General features: G+C 42.6%; 1 protein-coding gene across 4 annotated transcripts in view; it reads left to right on the top strand.

Annotated features, from left to right (window-relative positions):
• LOC121692780 (alsin-like) overlaps positions 1-13135 on the top strand; it is a 55686-nt gene that overhangs the window by 552 nt on the left and 41999 nt on the right. For 3 of the 4 annotated variants that reach the window (XM_042071690.1, XM_042071673.1, XM_042071663.1), the window contains exons 2-7: positions 329-404; positions 2254-2411; positions 4019-4445; positions 5282-5973; positions 9038-9451; positions 9951-10119. In XM_042071690.1, coding sequence (XP_041927624.1) covers positions 388-404; positions 2254-2411; positions 4019-4445; positions 5282-5973; positions 9038-9451; positions 9951-10119 — 1877 coding nt within the window. In that variant the 5' untranslated portion in view covers positions 329-387. The remainder of the gene's footprint in view (positions 1-328; positions 405-2253; positions 2412-4018; positions 4446-5281; positions 5974-9037; positions 9452-9950; positions 10120-13135) is intronic. The other variant, XM_042071682.1, reaches the window with a different exon arrangement.

Here is a 13135-nt window from a genome sequence, read left to right as displayed (position 1 = left end):
ATCCTCCGTGCTGGACAGTAGGCCTACTGGCATTTTCACAGAAACCACATAATGGCTAGAACATGGCAAACCACAGTTTGCTGTTTCTGTCCGCTGTCAAACAACCATTGTTCTAAGACCTCTTATGCACTGAAGGTCAAAACGCAGCATCTCAAAATCTGGACCACACACGCACTCACGCACGCACGCACACACACACACACACACACACACTCGAGGTTATGTCAGACTCCATTCCCTTTGGGGGCCATTGTTCCTGCTGTCATACCAGTAGGCTATCTAAACCACAAACAGACTGGAACAATATGCCCAACTCCCTCTTTTGCAGATTGACTATTCTCAGAAGATGCCAGTGTTATAATCAGACGGTATGATGATGGCACACTAATGGACACAAGTAAAAGGTAATAGTATTTCCAGGCACTGAATCTGAAGTAACATGGATCTTGTAATGTGGCCTATGCTTGTGTAATCTCTTGGTGATTCTCTATTCATTCTAAGTAGCCGACTCAAATTGCAAATGGCAAATTGCATGCATAATATATCTCTGTGGACTATGTGATGTGTGGTCTGTGTGTGTGTTGGTTGGAAATGTTTTGGCTTGGAAATGAATGAGTATAATAAGTGCAGAGGTGTAAATAAGTTCTTGTGTGGTGTGCAAAGTTTACAGAGACTAGTGTGCAGGACATCTGTCCAGAACCGTAAGTGCATGAGGGTCATTCCACGTCAATTCAACCAGGGCCCACGCACTTAGGTCTCAAAAAATTAAAAAAAAATTACCAGGTGTACCTATGTTACCCAGGAGACACACTGTAAAGTTACTCTTATGTAAGATCAATACTTTCCAAGATACAGCCAGTTTTACAGGGGGAGGGGGGGTGTCGATTTTGTTCGGGCTCTTTTTTTTGTCAAAGTTCGAGCTCTTTTTTTTGTCACAAGCCCACAGCGCAAGAACTAAACCATGTAGGAGGCTCAAATTTTGCATGCTGGTACATAAATAGGAATAGTATGTAGCAAAATCGTCACGTTTGGTCTGGATAATCCTGCATGGTCATAGCTGTCCCTCAAAGTTGATACAAAAAAGTTTTTGGCTGGGCTCTGTTTAAGCCTTCAGAAGACATATTTGTAGCTCAACATAGGCTCTTGATTTATTTTCCTTACTGAGATAAGTAGAAACACTCTCACAAAAAACAATGAACAGAAAATAAATTCCTTCAGGGTCTGAACAGCAGACCTTACCAGTCTAAAAAATAATTTTGGTTCTCATTTTCAGAGCACCTAAACACCTTGTGGGAATATACAAAGATTTTTTAAATATTTTTTTCTTTATTCTCCATAATCTTTTCTTTTTAAAAAAACAATTTGACTTGTCTTATGCAAATCTTTTTTTTTCACTTTCCACCCTGATCATGGGCAAAATGCACCATTGACATCAATATGTTTTGTATAGAGCTACCACAGGTTACTCTATACAACCACAGGTGGCAGTGTGGTGACTCTATATAAAACATATTGATGTCAATGGGGCATTTTGCCCATGTTCAGGGTGGAAAATAAAAAAGAAAGACATAAGAGTAATTTTACAGTGTGTCTCCTGGGTAACATAGGTACACCTGGTAATTTTTTCAGAATTTTTTGAGACCTAAGTGCGTGGGCCCTGGTTGAACTGACGTGGAATGACCCATGAATGAAAATGGGAACAGTGCTTACCCCTAAAAAACGTAGAGAACTTCATCACGTCTGTGACTGTTTCACTTTCTGTCTACCTCCCCCTCATCTTTCCTTCTCTATCTCTCGTTCTTTCTCCATGTCTTGTTTTTCTCTATCTCTCGTTCTTTCTCCACCTGTCTTTGTATGACTTCCTCTCCTCTCCTCTCCTCTTCCTCTCCTCTCCTCTTCCTCTCCTCTCCTCTCCTCTCCTCTTCCTCTCCTCTCATCTTCTTTTTGTGTGTGTAGGCAGATGTTGTCATGCATCGTAAGTTTTGATGAGTGTACTGTGTAGGTTTAAATACAGGTTCAATAAACAAATTAAACCTCTTTCCTTCCACATCTCTCTCCCTCTCTCTCTCTCTCTCTCTCTCTCTCTCTCTCTCTCTCTCTCTCTCTCTCTCTCTTGTTCTCTCTCTCTTCCGCTCTTTTCCTCTCTCCCTGTCTCATCTCTCTCTCTCTCTCTCTCTCTCTCTCTCTCTCTCTCTCTCTCTCTCTCTCTCTCTCTCTTCTGCTCTTTTCCTCTTTCCCTCCCTCTCTCTGCAGCTCTGGAGAGGCGGGTGCTGATGAGAGCTCCAGAGAGCGCGGTGTGCTCCACCGGTGGAGGGGCTACTCCTGCAGCGTCAGCCCAGAGAGAGTGCTCCTCTCCAGGCCTGTGATCCAGGCCGCCCTGGGCTCCTGCCATGGCCTCCTGCTGACTGAAGGTGAGGCAGTACACAAAACATAAACGACATTCTCTATCAGAACGCTAAAATAAAAAAATCGTTGCTTTTTATACAACAATTGGGTTCTATGGAACTATTTATTTGTTTCTGATTGGCCGAGAGATGTTCCATGAGTTGGAATATCCCTGGACATTTCAACTCAGACTTTGCACAGCTAATAATAAATCACTCCGCGATACAATGCGAAGATTTGACACAATGTTCTCATCCCAGCCCTCCACTATTTTAAGCAATGGGTTACTCCTTAGCAAACCATAACGAAACAGTGCTTCACCACATCTGTGGATTAAGCAGCACAGTCAACTCAATGTAAGTAAGATAAAACGAGGATGCTATTTATTCTCAGCATTGCCAGCATTGTGTATAATATGATTGTCACTTGGAGGAGACTAACGTTAGCATAATTAGCTAAATATAGTAAATAAAGTTGAGTGGTTCTGCAATGTAGACTATGTTTCCGTTTTTTTGCAGTACCATGTCCTTTACATGACATGGTCCAGTGTCCTTGTAACATGCATGCAGCAAACCTAGATATGAATGTGATTTCAGCCCGACTTTCAACATTTCTTTCAAAAAGACACGTAAACCACAAAGACCCGTAACGAGGGATCTGGAATGTTGGTTACCTAGCAACCAAGACGCTGTCTATTGAAAAGGGAACTATTTTTTGATGCGTAAGAACGATGTCGAAATTAACATTTTTAAACAATAACGGGATGTTTTCAGATTATTTAGTTTGTGGTAGAATTGTTGTATAAAAGCAATATAGCACTCGTGATCGTGGGATTGGTCATGGATATTCCCACGGCTGTTGTTGCCTGCGCCACTCGGCCTCCGGCCTCGTGGATACGGCCGAACAACACCCGTGGGAATATCCATGACCAACCCCACTCTCACTCGTGCTATATTGCTTAATTAGAGGATAGTATGGCAGAGCTCGGTCCTGTCTGTTTCAAGTCTTTTACACAGCACAGCTCAGATTCTTATTAAAGAATTACAAGAGAAAAAAATCACTGGAAAAGTGAAAGAAATAAAACACAGTGAACAAACATGTGTCAGTCTTAGACCAGTTTGTCTTTGTCCTAGTGGAATGCTTCTCTAAAACACATACAGACACCACTTGCATATCCTCTGTACATAACAGCTACTGAACACGTTTTTGCATGGTTTTGCATTTTTGCATGTAAGGGCTGTAATTTTTCCTCTGAAGCATTTGAGACTTTTAGACCGTGTGTGAAGGCATTACTGGAAGTTAAGAGATGTGAGGCAGTAAGCTTCTACTGCCTCTGGTGTAAATTCTTTGGCAGCTTGACAAATTCCTCACATTCATTTTCAGCATTGCTGCCGTCACTAGCTATTACAGCTGCTTGACAGACTTAAAGGATGACAGTTTTCATGATCACATTTTGTTGACTACATAATAATAATAATAATAATAATAATAATAATAATGTTGATAATAACGATGATGAAGACAATAATAATAATGATGATGATAACGATAATATTAAGAAAAATAGCAATAGTAATATTGATACTGATAGTATCACTATTTTATGTTATAGAATATTAACACACGTTTTCAGGTGGCTTTGTGTACAGCTTTGGGGAGTTGCCATGGAAACAGGGTGCAGGGTCCCACTCGACGGAGCCCCTGCAGGAGGCTTGCCTGAACGGGCGTGGCGTGGTGTCCGTGGCCTCTGGCAGCTTCCACTGCGGGGCGGTGACGCGCGACGGCTGCGTGCTGATGTGGGGTGACAACAGCCACGGGCAGTGCGGCCTGGCAGGGCGGAGCCAAGTGCCCAGCCCGACGCCCATCACGCTGCTGGACACGGAGGGCACCACGCCACGGCTGGTGAGGGCAAAGAGCGTGGCGTGCGGCGCCCAGCACACGCTGGCGCTGTCCGTCGGACACGAGGTGTGGGCGTGGGGCAGCGGGTGCCAGCTCGGACTGGTCTCCCAGGGCAACGCGCCCGTCTGCCGACCACAGAAGGTAGAAGACCTGGCTGGCAGGTGAGTGGGGTTATTTATGTCTCAGTGAGGAAGGATTGAAGGATTCATTGTATTTAACATACCTCTAGATTTCCTAAAATTAACTATTGAGCACATTCTCTACTGTATGTCCTTGAATGAATAAATTTGTTATTCTGATGTTTCCTATTATATTTCCTAGAATGGATAATTTATTTGCTAATATATTTGTTATACTGAGTAATTTCCTATACTGAATTCAAAGAGCTGTTTACAACACAGAGGCGATCATTATAGAGACCATTGCAAATTTGAATATGACCGTCAACTTATTTGAATGTCACTTAGCAACTGTAGGATGACATCAGAAACATTTGCAGTGGTCTCTTAATTTGAGCTGTATTTTTGTTTACGAGGGTTTCATTTGGGTTTTAATCTGTATTGCCTGGATATGTGTCCCCCATACAGATGGGTCTTTTTTGATTCCTTTTTTGGTTTTAAATAGTATTACCTCGATATGAGTCCCCATATAGTGTATGGGTCCTCCTGTTTGGGTTTTAATCTGTGTTACCTGGATATGACTCCCCATATAGTTTATGGGTCGTGTTTGGGTTTTAATGTGTATTACCTAGATATATGTCCCCATATAGTGTATGGGTCCTGTTTGGGTTATAATCTGTGTAACCTCGATATGAGTCCCCATATAATGTATGGGTCCTGTTTGGGTTATAATCTGTGTAACCTGGATATGTATCCCCATATAGTGTATGGGTCCTGTTTGGGTTATAATCTGTGTAACCTGGATATGTGTCCCCATATAGTGTATTGGTCCTGTTTGGGTTTTAATGTGTATTACCTGGTTATGTGTCCCTGTGCAGGTATGTGGTGCAGGTGGCATGTGGGGGTTTCCACAGCCTGGCCCTGGTGCGCTCACTGCCCCCCTCCTCAGCCCGCACACTCTCCCTCGACAAGTGCGGCCGCTGTCAGCAGCTCCTCTACACCATGGTCGACCGCGACGACCACGTCATCATCTCCGACAACCACTACTGTCCCCTAGGAGTGGAGATCAACGAGGTCAAGGGGCAGGAGAGCACCCCAGAGAAACAGCAGCAGGCTCAGCAGGAGCAGCCAGGTCAAAGTTCAGAAGGTCAGGGGTCAAACGAGGTCACCCAAGATGTCAATCACGTAGGATCGTCGCTGTCGTCTGAGGCCTTCTGTCCCGCAGTGGGCTCTGCTGGAGATTCTCCGGAGGCAGGTTCTAAAGCGGGGAACGTGGTAGAACCTGATGAGGGGAGCACACCAGCACAGACAGACACTGCCAAAGCGCCTGTGAAGAGAACCAGGAGTTCTCAGTTCCCCGACGAGCAGGAGCTGAAGAACTACCTCAAGCGCATGTCGGATCTGTCCCTGTCCGAGCAGACTGGCACTGCCGCCCACTCCGCTCCCTCCTCGCCCGTCAGTGACCAACCCAACACCACCCCTATGCCATCGCCAGGCCTCGCGCCAGCCTCCGCCCACCTTCCACCCGCCAGTCACGGCACCCAGCTCCATCAGAGTGGAAGCCCACCAGGTAAGCCTCATCCAGGTGCCCTACCATATACTCAACCATGGGCATTATCCAGCAGCATATGATCTATCTAGGGTGCTGCTATAGACCCTTTAAAGAGAGTTCCATTATCAGCATCATAGTTGGCCCCACAAGGCTTCCGTTTTAACATTCCATATGTTATCTTAATACAGAGGAAGTAGATTGGGACCCAAATAGAACGTTCAAGCATTGTTTTTGTTTTTATTGTTGAAAGGGTCTATATGCAAGGGTGTTCCTCGCAGGTGTCATGTAAACAGTGTGGCCCCATCAATACAGTAGTGTTGTCACAATACCAAAATTATGACTTCGATACGATACCTGCCATAAATATCACGATGCTCGATACTAAAACGATACTACGGCGAAATCCTAAGATATCTGGAGAAGAAAGGACTCATACCTCCTCCAAGTGTATGGAGTCATTTGTGTTGAATTCGGTGCACTTTTGTAGTGTGCAGGTCAATTCTGGGTTCTAAACTTCTAAACTTCCTACATAATTATTATTTTTTTATAGTCAGTAAAATAGTAGGCCTACTTTGTGTGATTAAGTCCTTTATTGTTTGTTATAGTTAATTTACATTGTGTTGTGTTTTGGCAATAAAGTAGCTTTAAATAGCCAAACTAGGCTAGATCAAGGTCAGTGTTAAAATTACTGTGTGTGGCACCATCAATACAGTATATGTTGCATTCAAGTGTTCCCTGTTCAGGTATGCCCTAGACTGGTGCAGTATTTCCTACACCTGTCTAACAAGACCAGAGGTGCGTTCAAGTTAGCAAACATAGGGGAACGTCCTTGAATGTTTGTTAACAGTTTTCCAGCGAACACTCGCAAACAGTTTGAGGAAGTAGTTCTCTGCAAGCATGTTGGAAGTTTGATGGAGAGAGGTATCATTGAGATGGAATCTTTACACAAAATCGCTCAAATGTATTTGTTCAGGCAAACTTTTTTGCCGCAAACGTTCGCCTCTGTTCAATGAATTTGAGCGCATCAGGTCTGCCTCATGCGTATACGGTGTACCTTAGACAGGTGTAGTCCATACAAGTGAAAGTGAAACACAACCAGGTAGGGCTGCACAATTATCGCAATCACAACCCCAATATGAACCAACACCTGATCGCAAAAGCTACAAATAATAGTGCACAGGTAATTTTGTTACTTTTATATTCATGTCATCCTCCTTGACGGTACCACATCTGGTTGGTGGGTGTGCGTAGTGGGTGAGAGGCACAGACATTCTGATTGGTGAGCTTAGCAGTCCATCTGGGGTGCTGTGCTTCTCGTGCACTGGCTGTGCTCACCAATCAGGGGTGGCACAAATTAAATTGACATTTGGAATATGGAACTGAATCAGATAATTCACATTCAAAAATAATATTGCAAATCTTATTCAATCACAATTAGGGCTGTCACTTTACGTTCGAAAATCGATTGCACAATCGATTGGACCAACCAACACAAGTTTCGAAAACTAAAATAGGGAATCGATTTTAACCAAATATATGTACACTATTAATTTAAAACGAATTGAACAAATAAAAAATCTAGATGTAACAAAACTCACAAACAAGCAGAAAAATAACAAAGAATTAGTGCAGTAAGCATTGCGAAAGCTAAAAAGAAAATTCCCACCAATTTTACGCTCCGGAAACAGCTGTTTCAATCGGCTGCTGTGCTGCTGGTGTTTTGCAAAAAAATTGAGGACAACGCGATCAACCTGTGCGACATGAGAGAGACGAGTGATAGGCCCTAATAACTAGAGGAGTTCGATATGGAAGCACTTCGGGGTTTGGGTATATCAAACTATGGAGAAGAACAAAGCGATATGCAAACTGTGCAGTCGTGAGTTTTATGTAGGCGAAATTTGTTTGACATTTTTAATTGTAAACGCAGCCACGTTGAAGCCTGCAGTAATGTTTTTCACTAATGTTATGGCAGTCCACTCTGCTTATTGTTTTTCGAGAATGTTGCACTCCTGTTTGTCATTGTGCATGAAACTTCACGCCAAGAAATCATCAGAAATATTGCTGGCTTGTGCGTCTTCAAGCGCACCTATTATGTTTGTCCTAATGCCTGTTACATTGTAGTTGTTCATGGATTGGCCTATATTTGGCGTTGAAAATTGAAACGTCTTTAGACTAGGGCTGTCAAAATAACTGATTAATTTCGATTAATTAATTTGAGAAAAAATAACTGATTAAAAAAAATTAGTGCAGATTAATCGATTCCATATGACCCCCGAGCCGTTCTAGTCTGTAACCATTAGACTGTAAAATGAAGGAGAGAGAAGAAAATGTGCTTCCTAGATCATTGATTGGAACATTTACTTTTAAAAAACGGCCTGATGGTGTTGATAAAAATAAAGTGTTGAAAATAAAGTCCTCTGCAATGTCTGCAGCAAGGAATTTGCATATCACCGGAGTTCATCAACTCTATAGTCGCACATCAATGCAAAGAAATAACTGTTGACATTGAGGGGAGTGTTAATTTATTTTCATTGTGTCCCCTAGGTTATATCTGTGGCCTGAAATGCCTTGTATGTGAAAAAAAAACTTATTCCCGAAGCACTTTTGAATTTATTTAGCATATTAGGTCATATCATATATTATTATGGCCATTATTTGAACAGTAAAAAATAATAATAAGAGTTTTTGAACTTTAATGTGACTAATGCTGATTATTCAATGATTAATTTGAATTTAAATATTTAAAATACTTTCACAGCAAAAATTATATATGCGATTAATTTAGATTAATTAATCACAGAGTATGTAATTAATTAGATTTTTTTTTTTTTAATCGATTGACAGCCCTACTTTAGACATGAAAAATCGATTTTACAATCGATTCAATGAACAATTATGTCTCAAGAATCAAACAGGATTTTTTTCACAAAAGTGACAGCTCTAATCGCAATATCTGTCACAAAATAAAATCACAATTAGATATTTTCCCCAAATCGTGCATCCCGACAACCAGGTGTGCATCATCTACTGTACATACAGTATGTTGCATTCTAGTAATACATTTCAGGTGTGGTGTATGCAGCTGTTACAGGTGAATCCAGTACACCTGCAACACCAATGTGTGTGCCCCATCCAGGTGTGACCCAACCCGTTGTCCCACTCCATTCACCTGCCTGCCTGCCTACCTGTCCACACACTCACCTGAACCCTGCCTTCGACGAGCACCTGGCGTCCACCTGCGATGACACCTTTGACGAGGACTCTGGTCTGGAGCGGGACCTGGACCCCCCAAACGGTCCTGGTGGTGGCGGGGGAGAGGTGGGCGTGCCGGGGCTGTGTGAGGGTCCTCGGGACCCGCTGAGCGGGCTGCTGAGGGTGGAGGTCCGGGGTCCGAGCACCAGGAGCGCCAGCCTGATGGACGTACGGCTGGAGGAGATCAGCAGCAGCAGCAGCAAGGCCGGACGCAGGAACTCACTACCTGGGCTCAGCTGTCAGGGTACGCAAACACACCTGAGACGGGTCCACACGTACAAAGTAGACATACATACACACACACACACATACACATACACATACACACACAGACACAGACAAGAAAACATACAGTCAGTGGTCATCTACTGTTTGGTGATATCAGCTGATTATTTTGTATACCTGAACACTCAAATCACATCTCAAAACGTGTCCACACATAATTTGTCAATGTTGTTTTTATGACATACTTGCATCTAAAAGGAGACATAGTAGTCAACATATTTATTTGTACTATTCATCTTTAGGTTTGAGAATTCAGGGTGTGAATGTGAATATTGAACCCAGGTCCTGGAGTCTTGTTGAGATATATATCAGCATTTAAGTGTGTGTGTGTGTGTGTGTGTGTGTGTGTGTGTGTGTGTGTGTGTGTGTGTGTGTGTGTGTGTGTGTGTGTGTGTGTGTGTGTGTGTGTGTGTGTGTGTGTGTGTGTGTGTCCCTTCGTATTCATTCCCTCTCCTCAGGTTCCCCATTGATGTCAAAGTGGGGCCATCGGCGAGTTGGCTCTGCAGGAGGCAAGAAGATGCCCGTTCCCGTGGAAACGGAACCTCTGCTGCCCTCTCTGTACACAGAGGTGTGGAGTTGGGGGCGTGGCCAGGAGGGCCAACTGGGCCATGGGGACCGCCTACCCAGGTCAGTCCGCAGTGCTGAATAAGACAGTACTGAATGGCCACGCTTGGTTGCAGAGTACTGAACGCTTTGGTTGGGTACTGTAATGGAGGGTTGAAAGGGTGAAGGGTAATGAAGTGTGGTACGATATTGATTGGTTAGGTTTAGTTTGATATTGAATGGTTAGGTTTAGTTTGATAGTGAATGGTTGCGTTTAGTTTGACTTTGAATGGTTTAGTAAAATAGTTTGGTTACATGACTCTGATGTATTTATTTATTCATTTGTTTGAATGGTTTAATTCTTTGTAATTATTTATTGTTTGTTATTGAATGGTTAGTTTGATTGCACACTAGGAGACCATTTCCATTCCAACTTAAGTGAACATTCTCTACTTTTGATTTCTTTCAACTGAACCTTGTCAAATGACAACATTGCAATCAGGCATTTCAATGTGACTCGTTGGCTAAGTGGATTTCATGTGTTTATTATGTAATCACCTTGAGCTTGAGCATATAATATGAGGAACAAAGGGACTTGGTTAACTCCACTGAGGTGAAGGGCTAAATAGACGTTGAGAGTTTGTGCTTCATTCAGTTTATTTTCACTTTCCTCTTCCACTTGTTCACCTCTCATCCTCCTCCCTTCTTGTGTGGACTCGTCTCTGTTCTAATCAGGAAGCTAGTTCTGTTCCTAGCGTTTCTCAGTAAGTTTCGGCTGTGCTTGACTTGCTGTGAGTGCACACAGCCACGTCCTTGACAAAATGACATGACGTTTCCAAGGCAACTGTGCCCTCCTAGGCTCCTTGGCCCCCTCACAATCTCTATATCCCCCCTTTTTCTTCTCTCTCTCTCTCTCTCTCTCTCTCTCTCTCTCTCTGTTTGATAATGGCTATCATGGTTAATTAAAAGCTTTTTTGTGTGTGTAATTCACTGGTCAGGGTGCTATTCCTGTCCTCAGACTCTATGGTTTCTACATGTAGCAGGGGGCATCAGTCGATTTTGTGATTTGATTGGTCAGACAGAGGCCCAGTGGTAGTCTCCACAGGTTTCAGTGTGAGCTGTGGATTGAGGTGAGTTAGGCTCATTGAAAGGTTGATGGGAAGTAAATGGTGAGTCAACAGTTTAGAGACTCAGTTGACCAGGCACTATGTGACATATGTAACATACTGTATGCACTAACACATGTGAGGTGAGTCCCCCCCCCCCCCTCTCTGTCTCTGTATCTCCTTCCAACTAGGGATGGGCATAATTAATCAACGGTCGATAGTTGATCATTAAGAATTTCGTTTTTTTTTTTAGATCACGTTCATTTGTTGTCAATAAACTAATGCAGTTTGCGTTACATAGTGTGTCTTGAAGCAATGAAATTAATTTCACTGTGTGGCAGCAATTAAACATTATAGGCTACCACCCGGGGGCAATATTTGACGCTATAGCCTAGGCTACTCAGTTACCTATGAGATTCCGTTTTGATTTATGAAGAGTTCACGGTGAAGTGTGGCGTGGGACCATTTTATCGCTTAAAAAACGGTATAGCGTTAGTTCACTGCAAACACTGCGATGTAATAATTGCCTACCAGAAGGGCTATCAGTGCACGAGCAATAGAAGACATTGTTTAACTCAATGAAATAAGAGCTCTTCTTAATATTTTATATTGTTGGTTGGTTTAATACCTTGTTGTCAATGAAAAGTCGTTGTCCTACTACACCATGGGTCTCCAACACGTCGCTCTCAAGCTCAGTCGCTTCCCGTCCCCTTCTGAGCTTGCCAGAGGTTTAGGCTACTACATTTTAACACAATTGTTGCCGCGACTGGAGGCATTCCAGCCTACGAATTTAATAAAGTAGGCCTAAGTCATGCAATTCAAACTCAATTTAGGCTACTTGGCTACGCAATAAGATTTCCATTACAGCACAGCGCACGTTTTGAATGAATGAAAAAGCAGCTGCCTTGATCTCGCAAAAACAGCGGGTGAAAATAACGACTCTTTCAACTACATGAAATGTAGGCTAATAGTGAGCCATCATACCCCACAGATTTCAATGTTCATCAGTCCCAAAATTGAGCAATATAATCAAACTGTCCAAAAGTAAATTAAATCCCAAACCAAACGGAAAATCTTCTGCATGCTTTTGATAGCGGTATGCGCTCCAAACGAAATGCATGTCTCATAAAACGCACGTAGAAATAAAGGCCTGCCAATACGCCTGCCCCAAATAAAGCCCTGTGCTTTGCGCAGTCTAAGTATTAACATGATTGTTTTTTATAATTTATTATTTTGGACAGGGCTCGAATTATCTTTTTGCCTTTAAGGGGGTCTCTCTATCTCATAAAAAGTTGGCACACCCCGCGCATAGCCTAACAAGGCGGCGATACAATGAAATAGCCTAGGCGCAAGTGGCGCTTTTGCGCAGTACAGTATGCACACTGTAGGCCTAGGCTTTACCTTGACACACGCACACAACAGACATAGATTTTTCATAGAAATTGATTACTTTTAATTATTTTCAACATATTATTGATTATAATAGTCCATATCTCATTTCAATTTCACAATACAAAGAAATAGACTAAACAATTTAGTCTGTGCCATTCTCAATTTCACAACGTAACTCATTTAAACCAGACCACCGTCTCAGATAGGCTATCCTCAGTGTCAAACACAATAATGCATGTAGTGTAACTTATACACAGGGGAAAAAGCACTAACTGGCAGAAATGAATAAAGCCAGCCATACCGATTTTTTTTCCATCAGCCTTAGCCGATGACCAATACAGCCTGCCGATTTTCTTGAGCCGATATTTGGAGCCGATACTGCTTTTATTTTGCTTCCTCAATTTACATCATACAAATGACACATAATTACACAAATGATGATAACAAATGTTATAAGTCTCAATTTAAAAAAGGAACATTTATTGAACTTATGGATGGGTGCACTGAATATGGTTAACTGTGCAAAATGATTTCATCAACATCTTACAACACAGCCTTGATCATTCATTGCTTGCTGACATATTGAGACATAATTCTGGTCA

This window comes from Alosa sapidissima, chromosome 2, assembly GCF_018492685.1.
Source record: "Alosa sapidissima isolate fAloSap1 chromosome 2, fAloSap1.pri, whole genome shotgun sequence".
NCBI classification, from domain to species: domain Eukaryota; kingdom Metazoa; phylum Chordata; class Actinopteri; order Clupeiformes; family Clupeidae; genus Alosa; species Alosa sapidissima.
Note: the sequence above shows the minus strand (reverse complement) of the source record. Positions and strands in the feature narration are given on the sequence as shown.